Genomic DNA, 12,402 nt, shown 5'->3' with positions numbered 1-12,402 from the left:
TGAGATGGTGCGAGCAACTGATCTCTAATGTTTTGTGTCACATCTAAGAGGGTGGTCTGGTCTCGGGGATCACCTAGTTGTTGTTTTATGGTGTCTGACCTTGTAGGTCTATTAATTTGTTTGTTTTTTTAATCAAGTTAAAAAATAAAAGTACATTTTTATATTTTTTTTTTAAATTGTGTCCCCAATTTTTAAATGGTTAAGGGAGCTGGCGTGAAAAGCCCAAAAAGTCGGCAATGTCTTGCTAAAAAAAAGAAAAAAAAATTGCAACATTTCCATCCAGTATATAACCAAATCCTTCAGAAATCTGCTGTATGTGTTGCGACAATTACATTTAGGCCTTATGTCCGCGGACGGATGGATGATATCCAGGTGCTGTCTGTTTGTATCAAGGAGCCTTTCATTAGAATGGAAGAATTTGATCTGGAAACTGCGCTAAATTCCATCACCTCCCCGGTCATGAGAACAGATCCATATAGACCCGGATTCATCATTGTCTCTGTACTATTTTTTGGGAATAAAAATGGTTTTAATAGTGACGTATGTTTGCAGCGTATTTATTATGTAATTTGCGCCTTTAGATGCGAGCGGAGGTCAGATCGTCACTTAGGTATAGAATTCCCAGTCCTTGATGTCACCACTAGGGGGAGCTTGCTGTGTGCTGGTCACTGTCTGTAGTAATCTCTTTTGCTCCCCCTAGTGGTGATGAGAAGGATCTCTAGATCAGATCAATTACTCCATATCCCTTTAATTTTCCCGCTGTTGGGTTTCCCCATCGATCTGATATTAATGACCCATCTTTAGGCCTTTAAATTCCACTACATAATATACAGTAACTTGATATGATCTAAAAAAAAAACAAGCATGGACTTTTTTTGTGTTGTTTTTATTGTTTCTTTTAATGGTTGAATAAATGCCCCCGACTCGGGGAGGCATCTCGTTGGCAGCTTTGCTCCCATATGGAGCTCACTGGACAATCTCCGCACTCATGGGGCGGTCTCGTCATGTCGCAGTCACTCAGGATCTCCCACGCACACCGATGCAAGAGCTGTCTTCACTTGGACAATGAGGAGTTAAAGACAAACGGGGGGAAGGAGGGATCGGGAGGTTCATCCTGATACAGAAGGCACGTTATGTGGCTCCTGCACCCGAGGGCCACACAGAGCATCACTCCCTTTAAGCTTGGCATTGCTGTACTCGAGTGTCTCCAACACAGTAATTCATGCACATTAATGGTGCAGGGGCTAGAATGGGTCATAGACAGAAACGCTGGCTGACGCAGTGACCCGTCCGTCTCCGGCCTCTTAACATTACATGTGTGTGAATGAGAATTTAGAATATCCAGCGTGCGACTTTTACTTGTGGTCCCACCAGCAGAAATTAAAGCACTGCCTCCTAAAATCACATCTTGAGAAAGTCCCCACCCCCCCACAGGCCTCTAAACCTGCACAGAGCCAAATGATAAAATTCTCACTACCTGCAGCCACCATTAGGGGGAGCTCACTGCATACACTCAATAATAAAACTATGCTATGAGCTCCCTCTAGTGGTGGCTGCAGAAATGTATCATGTGTAATTGGGGTCTTTAGAGGATATATACACACGCACCAGGATGAAAATCAGTACCGTACATCCGAGTGTCATTGTTCTGGTGGCAAACACATGATTATTTGCAAGCCGCGGTGAGATAATTAGGGCAGCTTAAAAAAAATAAAAATTCTGCTTCGTGTGAATATCTGATCTCTGACCCCTATAAATATCAGAATTAATTTACAGATTGCTAGACCTTTGCCAAAAGTTGGAAGCTTACGTTGAAGTGGATCTGCACCAGATTTCACAGTACAAAACCCTATATTAGTAAATAGATCAATGACCTACTGAGGCTGATGTACTTACTAGGAAAACCCATATGAGTTACTGTATATATATATATATATTTTGTTAATGTTTTCTTACCTGATCTTAACATGGAGTCCTAAAATACTAATTTTAATAGCAGGGTTATACAGCCATTCTCAAAGTAAGTACACCAGCCTCATCAGGTCTTAGAGGTTTATTTGATAATATATTGTGACGTCTGATGACAGACGCTTTAAAGAATAAATAGTAACAAAAAAACAATACGTTTTAGTTGAAGATCCATAGGTAATAACATTTTCTGAAAAGCGTCAGTTCACAATAGGGTCCTCAGATGTATATGTCAGGAAAAGCTCCTGTGCGTTTACCCCTGAAGGAAGACGGCAACAGAATAGAAAAAGGCCACCTGTAGCTGTATATTGGGGTCGGCTTTTTCATGGACGTCATTAATGAACCATAAACGCACTCCTGCCATAGACATCAATGGGAAACCATCAGCGGATCTGCCTTGTGGTGGACACAGGGTCGGTCATCTGAATCATATGTGCAAAGTAAATCAGAAGTTTACCATATTGTCATAGAAGATCTGGCTCCAGGGTGAATCGAGACTGCGGAAATCCTGCACCCACCGCCGCAATGCCAGAGGACCCCATAACCAAGAAGTGATAAATGCTACAGGGCTGAGATTGGAAAAAAGGGGGTCTTTTTCTCCAAAACGCTGCCACTCCTGTCCATGACCTGGTAGACTTATCCTATCAACAACCCATGGGAGTATAATGGCCCCTCTTACAGCGACACAGAATGACTGTTCAAACCACGCACAGAAACAGGTGCACCCTTGGTGTGGCCGAACAGTTCAGTGCTTCCCTGGCTATATAAACAGGGGAGGTGGAGCTAGAGGGGAGACAAGCAGGTGGGAGGGGGCACTGAGCTGTTCGGCTGCACCAAGGGTGCACCTGTTTCTGTGCGTGGTCATTCTGTGCCAACAGTCCCTTTAAAGATCTTGAATCAAAACTGTAGCTAAATAAAACAACATTTCTCGTAATTAAAGGCATTGTCTGAGATAGTGATGACCTATACTTAAAGGGATTGGGCATTACACAGTGTATGGAGCAGTGCTTTGTACACTGTACGGCCAGGGTTGTGTGGTGCAGCGTGTCATACCCCACCAATTTGATATGGATGACCTATACTACAAAGGCATCAATATCTCAGTCCTGGACAATCCCTTTAAAAGTGGTGGATGGGGGACTGGATTATTGGGGAGAGGCCACTTTGGCTTCTTCCCCCCCAGGGAAAAGAGAAATTAATATACCAGATAAAAATGGGGTTCACGTTCTCACGCAGCGGCGACACAGGCATTCTGGCAATTGCCCAGCGCCGCTGCGACGAGCCACATGCCTCACAGACGAGTCCAGGTCGTCCATGTACAACATGGAAAGTAACGCGGGCCGGGCTATGTGGAATGTGCTGTGGCTGCATCTGCCCGGATCGTACCCGGAGCCATAGACGTGTGTGTGGAATGCACGGGGCCGCTGACGCACACAGAAGCGTGATTGCTGCTCTTGGAGCCAGGACGGTTTTCATTCCCCACTGTGACAAATTGGATTTCAGAGCGCGGAGCTTACATAAGACAGACGCCGCTTATCACAAGGGTCCTGGCAGTAAATGTTCCAACAGCCCAAATCAGCCCCATCCCCACTATGGCAAGAATCACAGCGTTGCAATATCAGACCCAGCCTAAAGGCAAAAGGGGGCGCTCTTCCTGGGAGAAAACGGCCATGTTTTTCTAATCTCATACGGTCCGTATATGTACAGCAATGCCTGGACTGACCGCGGGTTTCATATGAGGCTCTAAGTTCGGCTTCCAGACCGACCATTAGGGGGTGACAATGACAATGATGTTATTATTTTCCCTTTTTTTTTTTACTTAACTTTACCCAAAAAGGATCCCTCTCACATATTAAACATTAGTTTAGTAATCCAGTAGCCTTTCCAATCATTAAAAGGATCAAAAAGATGTCTACTTTACTCCAAAAACAGCACCTCCTTTGCCCTGAGGTTGTTTATGGTATTGCAGCTCAGCCCTCTTTGATAAAGCGGTGCTGCAATACCTGACACGACCTGTGCCCAGGGGGTGGCGCTGATTTCAAATGAAATCAGTCCTGTTTTTGTAATATTTTGACAACCTCTTTAATTTTTTTACCTTAAAGGATTTGTGCACAATCCCTATTTACTGGAAGGGTCCTCTAATAATAAATTGATGACGGGAAATCACGCTGGGATCTCCAGCGATCAGGGGAGATCCTGGCAGCCAGTGTTCAATTTTCTCTGCAGCGCCACCACAGGTAAAATGAAGCATTACACAGCGCTCATTAAAATCAGTGAGCGGATGGGACGCGTTAGGCCTCTGTTAATGCAGAATTTTCTATCATTTGGAAATCAGACGACCCCTTTACCTCAAGGACTTCAACCCGAACCCCAAATCGTGACCTAGGGGACCCAAGTGATACCAGCAGAGCATCGAACTCACACACCACTCGCAGTCTATAAAATAGCTTGTTCGGCTCCGTCGATGGCGGAGCCTGCGGAGAACCATCCTCCTCCTCGCTCACTGATAAATGCCGGATATATAGGGATTTGATTGTTGTTTTTTTTTTCTTAAAGCGAAAAATTTTCTGCGCGCTCTGAGGACAAGCGAAAGAGAAGCGGCATTCATTGCGCCTGAATGCGTTGTCACAGGATATGTATTGTGGGGGAGCAACTGGGTTGTGAGAAATGGAGCGGCGTGGAGAAAGTGCAGAGAGCAAGTTAGTGCATAGGTACGTGTCAAAAAAAAAAAAGGAATGAGCGGAATGTGATATAAGAGAGACCGGGACGATACAAGTCCGAGAGGGGAACAGTTCTGGAATGAGGATGGAGCATGTGAAAAGCCGCAGAGAATCGGAGGGCGGATGCGAGAGCGGACGTTTCGCAGACTCCCCCACGCTCCTCTCTTGTCGTTTCGCAGAGTCAGCTCCGCTCCCGAGCATCTCCATTATTATTGCTTTTCTCGGAAGGCGTCAAAAATAAAAACCTTCTCTCGTGAATTCTGAGAAACAAAAGTAAGTTCACCTTGGCCTCTGACAAAGTGCTTCGTTCTACGTCCCCGGGGGAAGTTGTCTTTACTGTTCAGTGTTTGCCGTCCATCCATCTTTGCCCATTTTAGACGCATAAAGGGGAACAAAAAAAGCAAAATTATACAGATCCGGTCGGACTTCAGCGCAGAGGCTGAAAAATGCACGTTCTTCTGTATTGGTGCTTGTGCCGGACGTCCGCTGGGAATGTAAGTGGGTCACGCTTTTTTCGGCAGAGGAGGAGCCCCTGTTGTGTGCGTCGGTTTGGTGGGCACAGGTGGAAAGTTACAGGGGCACGGCCTTCTCAGTTGACCACCGCTGGTTTCAGTAACAAGGACCCCGGAGGGATGACCACCCATCCAGGCAGTAGAGAATCTGAGCCCATGCCAGGCGAGAGATCTAAGACCCCGCTGGGTAGCAGAGACAGTGCATCTGCTGAGCTAGGCCTCATTTTTGACCCTTCAGTCCTTTCACCGCTGTCTGACCTTTGACTCTTAGGTCGTTTTTCATTTTCCGATTTCCCTGCTGCAATCAGAGAGACTAAAGGCAATCCGAGCCCCGCCGCGGAGTAAGCCTGGGACAGCAGGGAGCCCTTGGCCAAGTTGAGAGGGGACCCTGCAAGTGTCAACATGGGGTTTGGTAACCCCGCCAGAGCAGACGCTACACCGCTGCAAGCCAGCGAGCTCAGGTCTAAAGGTCCCGGTGCCAATGGGATGGGCAGGGTCTGACTGCCAAAGATGGCTGCTGGGTTGGGAATAATGAGCTGGGCACCGCCGGCGTAGCTGCCGTCCCCGGACGCTGGTAATTTGGGTGGCTGGTGTATCTTCAATAACTGGCGCTGCTGATGGGAGATGAAGTGGCCGTGCGCCTTGATGTGTTTCCGTAGAGAGCTGGGGTCCGTGTAGCGTTTCTGACACCCGGGCATCTTGCAATAGTAGGGCTTGTCCACGTAGTGGGTGCGCGTGTGCTTGAAGCGGTCGCTGGAGTTGGAGTAACGCTTGTTGCAGCCCTCGTAGGGACACATGTAAGGTTTTTCACCTGTCGAAAGAAAAATGGTGTCAAGCAAAAAAAAAAAAATAATGGCAGGAAAATACACCCCATGTTGTCAGGGTGCCCCCTAAATCCAAAGAAGAAGGATAGCTATGATATTAAAGGGGAACTCCACCCAAATATTACACACAGGCGGCGCCACGAACAGCAGGTACGTAAACCCAGGAGATTAGAGAGAGGGAGGAAGATTCCTTATCTGCCACAGAAACACATCTGGGGGTCCCGAGGAGGTGATAAGGGGCCTAGAAAATGGCTGCCCACCCACTGCACCTATTCCGTCCCGCCAGAAGCACCGCCAATAGGTGGCGGGATAATACACAGCAATACAAACGTGGCGCGGTGTATTTTATGAGTGCTCACGTATCGCAATGGGACAAAAAAAGTTCAAAAATATTTTTAAAAAATCCCTTTCCCCTTATTAAAACACACACAAAGCTATAAAGTGATCACAGTGGAAGCCCCCCGTCTCCGAGATAGAGACCCTCCTGTGTCTGTATGGCATCCATCTTTTTTCTACACACCCATTAGACGAGTGCACGCTCATCTGAACAAGCCCAATAATGACACTGGCCTGCGTGCCATGCATTTCGCACACGGGGCCTCCGTCAGAAGAGCCCCCCGGCCCCGGACAGGGGGCTGCCATTACACGTACCTGTGTGTGATCGGTTGTGGATCTTCAGGTTTTCCAGCCGTGAGAAACTTTTGTGACAAGTCGGGCAGCAATGCGGCCTCTCGTTAGTGTGGGTGCGGATGTGAATCAGCATCTTATACCTGCGGGCACAGGAGGCATCAGATGTATATTAGTAGCAGTCTGCCGTTGTTGGAACTACAACTCCCAGCGTGCCCTGACCACCTTCACCACAGCTGGAGAGTTGAAATTCACAATAGTTCCTGCAGGGGGCGTTGTGGGTTCCTTGGTCCATACCTATTACTTACTTTGCTGTCAGTGAATGGAAACCTTACGATTTACACCTAGAGACTGCAAATCAATGGCACCTAATATAGACAGGGGGTCCTACTGCTGAGACCCTCGCCGATCCTGAAAGGGGGGTCCTAAAAATCCCTTGGTGCATGTGTAATCTCTGCTTTATCACTTCTATCTAATCACTTCTAATGTTTAAATGAAAATTTTTCATTAATATCAAAATATGTATATTAGGTCAAAAGTGGATTTTCAAAGTCAGTACACCAGTGTCATCAGGTCTACGAGATCTATTTAAAGGGGTTGATGACTGGTGGGTCTCAACCGATCGACAGAACGGGGGAACCTTTATCCTTGTTAGAATAGAGCGTCAGTGCACGTGCCTGACTGCTGCTGCATTCACTTCCTGCGGAGCTGCGCTCGGCTTTTTCAGCAGCGGTGGTCGGGCGTCCAACCTGCGGTGTCTTTGAGCCCCATCGGGAAAATAAAATCCCGGTTGTGCCGATTTCGGGAGGGTCCCAGCGGTCGGGCCCCCACAGATTAGCAAGTAGGGCCTCACCTGGCATTGAAGCCTCGTCCCCGGCGGGCACATCCCTCCCAGTGGCAGCAATATCCGGCATCTTTTTCTGGCTTCACATGGAAATCATTAACGTGATCCACCAACTCTTGCAATAACTCGAACAGGCGGTTGCACTGAAAAAGTCAGAGGTCAAAGGTGAAGCTGAGAAATGATCTCTAGTGGGCAGAGCGAGGGGAAGGGGCGGCCGGTCACCGGCTGACAGATTTCTGCTCTTCCTCCCATAAAACACGTTATTCGCAAACAGAAAAGTTCTCTGATCTTTGCAAAATAATGGGATTACCAGGACTAGAAAAGATCATCAATATGAGATCAGCGCGGGGGTCTGATCCTTGGAACCACCGTCGATCAGCTGATTTAAGGGGTGAGCGCACGTCGCCCTCGTAGGTTACAGCGCCCCACATTTAGCAGTGGCTGTGTTTGGTATTGCAGCTTAGTCTTGACCGTAAAGGGACTGAACTGCTGCAAAACGTACAGCTGTGCCAACGGAGCGGACGCGGCGGTCGCTTCTATCAGCTGATCGGCGATGGTGCTGAGAATCGTCCCTCTGCCACCGATCTGATACCGACACGGCCTGTAATAAGGGTTTGTGATCAATGGGCTGGATGTTAGAGAAGAGCTAATTGATTTCCCCAGGTGACACTTTGCCTCCTGCTGGCTGGACTCTGTTACTGCAGTATATCATGACCATAGATATATACACATATACCACTCATCTAATATGTATAACTATAAGAAATAGCGCCACATATGTCCGTGGGTTGTGTCTGGTATTGCAGGACTCGCGTGAAGGATTATCCAGCGACATCCAGAGTCGCTCACTTCTGCATCGGTGCCGACGACGTTACGACCTGCCGACTTTGCCGCGATAGTACAGTGTCATGCACCGGGATAGGCCCCATGCACATTACCCTCCAATCGCCCATCTTGGGGCAGGTGTGAGGGTCGTAACGCCATTGGCACCGCTAGCTTCTGATAAGGGAGGGAGCATTACTGGACGTCGCTGGATACCCCTCTAAGGAGCTGAAATGCCACATATATAGGGGTCTCACTACTTTTCTCTGACAGATGGTGTTGGGGAAGAGAAGGATCGGGCGGTCAGAATTTAAATGTCCCATCTTTTTGTCTTCTGTGGTGATAATGATAACACATCTCTGACTGCGGCTTTCTTCCTTCCGCAAATAGGAAGCACATGCATGTCACGCCGACAGAGCAGCGTCTTCTCTTTCGCGCTGCTCTGTTGAAGAGGTGGACGTTACTGCTGATGTCATGCTGATTGACAGCTGGCTCCCTGCTGCCTAACTGCGGGGAGGCAGTTGTCAATCAGATTGACATTGACGCCCTGTCAACATAAAGCAGAAGAGGATGAGCTGCTATGTTGACGCGAGGTCAAATACAGTAGCAGAATCACCAGCTTTGTCATAGAGAAAAAAATTCAAGAAAAATTAGGATCCATAAAGACATCTCCAGAGAAGAAGACTTATCACCCTAACATTAAACATATGGGGAAATGAGAAAAAGTAATTATAACAGGGGAAGCAAGATAGAGAGCTAACACCTTCATTTCCATCGAAGTAGCAACCCCCTGCAGTAACCAGGTAATTACAGCTGGGAGATTTCCTAGTAAGAAGGCCCCGCGGCTGAGATTCCTTTACGCAGAGGCATTAGCTTTCTCTGATCAAAGTGACCAGGTAATTAAAACAGGAAGGTCTGCTCTGGGAACCAGATACCAGAATGGGGATTTGATTATACAGAGGCATAAGCTGCTTCCTCTGATCCTCTTCTCGCAGCCCAGCTGTTGCCAGTGGTCAATGATGAATATTTGGGTTTGCATCAATACAATATTTATGGGAGATATATTTTCGAAGTTGTTGTGAAGGGATGAACATAACGCATTCACTCACATCACTGTACGGCCATTGTAACCCATCCAACTTAATAACAGTCCGATGGATGATGTCATCCAGACCATAAATTGCGATAAGAAACACGACGACAATATCTGCTGCCTAGGACCTCCAGGGGTGACGATATCCTGGGGATATCATAAAATTCTGAAAGACCTAGTATATCCCACAACCAGCCCCCACATGAGCTCATCAAGGGGAGGTATGTGGGCATAGCATTGAGCTAATAAAAATGAAAGTTTGGGTCTCTTGTGTTTGTTCATTCTGGGGTCATAGTTTGCTGTGAGGGTGGTCTATTTTCCCATTTGGAGTGCTTCCCTCTGAGCCATTTCTGTGACATAAGGTTTATTAATTTTCTTTTCATTATTAGTTTTTATTTTATGTAATTGCATATATCGTAGTGTTTTGTTCAAATAATGTATCATCTTTGTATATTTTTTATAAACACTGCTTAACTTTCTGGACTAAATATATAAAATTTAATAGCTCTGTTCCTCTTGCTCTGTAAAGCGCACCCTTGAAGTCATACGCTACCTGCAACGGGCGTCCAGCCGGCCTTTATAATGTTATTATGGAGTTGGCAGTGACCGTGCCGGGGTATATATTCCATGCGTTAGAATCGGAGGTCTATATACCATATGCTCACTGTGAGCTCCCCAATAATCGGCCTAGTAGTTGAAGCTGACACGGTCTCGTCCATCACTCGTCAGTTAATTGCATAATTGTCCTGACGATTGGAGGCAGCGGAGTTGTGTTCCCCTGACAAACTGGTGGCAGCGGTGAGATCTGCGTGACCTCTCCGGTGTCATCTGTGACAAAGTGGTGACCGCGGTGGGATCTGTGTGACCCCTTCCCTGGCTGTTATACTTAACAACTGGTGACAGCGGGTGGATCCCTAACAGGCTTCTTCTGGGGCTTCTTCCACGCCCCAGAAGAAGCCAAAAAGGTGAAACTTGAGGGTTTTTTTCAGAGGAGGGACAAGGCTACTCCTGTTTTATAGACAATGATATTTGGTTTAAAAAAAGTCTGTGCTGTGAGTACTTTGATACAAAGGGAACCATACTTCACTATCGGTGACCCTCATTTTCTTTCCTGATACAGGGATTGGGGAAGAAGAGAGGAGAGTTCAGGCTTCGGTGAATTAGGACTCTATGGCTACTTTGCTGAAGACACATTTAACATATTATGGGCTTACAACTCTGGAGAAAATTCCTATCTATCTAGGCACGCCATATTGTGCTGCCTGTGGATTTTATTTGCCCGACCACAAGGGGGCGTGTTGAGGCTGTACTTTTTGATAAATCTCTGCAATTAATTTAGTGTTATATTACCTTTGCCCACTGACACACCAGCTGTTTTTGTTCTGTGTACTCCAGGGACAGACGCTTCTCCTTAGGTGGGGTCAGGAACATGGATGGGGGTAGCTGTAGACCAGAGCTGAGAGGCAGGAAAAACTGGAACGGGCTGGGAGCCATATCACCCCTGCAGCGCAGTGATGGAGTGTCCTAGGGAACACAAGATATTTTAGATGAGAAGGAAATGGATGGAGCCGAGGGTCATTTCCAGAAGAAATCTGCGTTTCCCCTGAGTAGAAAAAGGCAGAAGAGCTCTGGCCTAGATACGTCCTCCTTATATAACATATAGGGACAAAGCAGGGGTCTGACTCTGCCACCTACTGGCGGGGGCAGGTATAACAATATTACAATGGACATCTGTGATTAGCGTTGGCGGAGAAGACTTACCAATGGAGTGTCTCCACCAGTCACCCTTTCTGGGGACAGAGACGCCCGGCTGGGGGAGTCCATACCAGAAAGGGGAGACAGACTGAGGTCCACGATTGGTGGAGTAGAGAATGGGGGGCTGTCTCCCTCCCGAAAACGAGGCAGGAACCCTGTAAAGTAGGAAAGCACGACATTGGAGAAGGATCAGAAGGACGGCACAATCTGGGTACAGAGGGGGCAACGGAGGGCTTTAAGCAAAAATTAAAAGGGGGTCCCATGGGAAATACAAAACGTTACCTGGAGGGGGTGAGGGGCAGATAGGGGTGATGACAGTCGTTCCATCGTCCCGTATCATCAGCTCGTGGTGCACAGATATTTTCTTCATGTTACCCCCATTGCGATCTCTCTTCTCTCGTGCTGCCCGCAGCTTAGAGATACTCAGCTTCAGGTCCAGGGGCTCGTCCAGTGAGTGCATGATCAATGGCTACAGCCAGAGCGCCCCCCGCCGTCCTGCGCAGAGAGGAGAAGGCGATTAGAACAATATGCATACAGTCATACACTCAGGCCTGGCACTAATCTGCAGCACATCGCACCATTAACCCAACGCAGCCTAACCCCACATGCATGCAGGGGGTTAAACACATTTTTGCGCCTGGGTGCAGTGTCAATACCAAATGCCACGTGTGGCTTCCTGACGGGTGAGGGGTGTAGGATCCCCCTAGGAGATGTAACATACCCCCTCTCCTCAGGGAATCTGGCAGAGGGAGGGTCACCCAACCAGTGCCATGTGGGGATAAAGGCGTGTCCCCCCACCCTCTGCGCCACCCCCATCCTGGGCAGAGGGCCAGCCAGGGCCAGACACTGAGGAATGTTGGAGGCCTGGGAGCACGGTGGAGTGCAGAGAGAATGGGAGGGTGGAGAGAGATGGTGAAGGGGAGGGCGACAGAGGACACCGCCAATGTGAAGGGGAAGGACATGGAGAAGAGGGGCAGAATGACAGGAGAGAGAAAGACAGTGGACAGGGAGGAGAGACAGGAGCAGGAGCTAGAGAGACAGGCCAGGAAGTCAGGAGGTGACAGGTAGCCAGAGGTGTGATGAACAGAGAGTGCTGGGATCTAGAAAAACAGCCCATTACAGGAGAGGAACCACAAAATAATGCAAATGTGTACACACACCTAACAATGCCTGTGTACATAAATACAGAACAATGCACAGATAAAGAACAATGCCCGGATACATAAATACAGAACAA

General features: G+C 47.8%; 1 protein-coding gene across 2 annotated transcripts; it reads right to left on the bottom strand.

Annotated features, from left to right (window-relative positions):
- Positions 1-3,785: 3,785 nt before the first annotated feature.
- GLIS2 (GLIS family zinc finger 2) lies at positions 3,786-12,049 on the bottom strand. 2 transcript variants are annotated; one of them, XM_077274621.1, is made up of 7 exons: positions 11,887-12,049; positions 11,448-11,660; positions 11,172-11,320; positions 10,761-10,934; positions 7,505-7,638; positions 6,676-6,794; positions 3,786-6,011 (listed from the first exon to the last, which is right to left on the bottom strand). In XM_077274621.1, the coding sequence occupies exons 2-7, from the start codon at positions 11,623-11,625 to the stop codon at positions 5,278-5,280; spliced, it is 1,488 nt and encodes a 495-aa protein (XP_077130736.1). In that variant the 5' UTR covers positions 11,626-11,660; positions 11,887-12,049; the 3' UTR covers positions 3,786-5,277. The 2 variants fall into 2 exon arrangements, with proteins under 2 accessions (XP_077130736.1, XP_077130735.1); XM_077274620.1 differs by lacking the exon at positions 11,887-12,049 and having other exon boundaries at positions 11,448-11,682.
- Between the last annotated feature and the right edge of the window lie 353 nt (positions 12,050-12,402).

This window comes from Ranitomeya variabilis, chromosome 7, assembly GCF_051348905.1.
Source record: "Ranitomeya variabilis isolate aRanVar5 chromosome 7, aRanVar5.hap1, whole genome shotgun sequence".
In the NCBI taxonomy this organism is placed as follows: domain Eukaryota; kingdom Metazoa; phylum Chordata; class Amphibia; order Anura; family Dendrobatidae; genus Ranitomeya; species Ranitomeya variabilis.
This window is presented reverse-complemented; position numbering and strand designations above follow the sequence as displayed.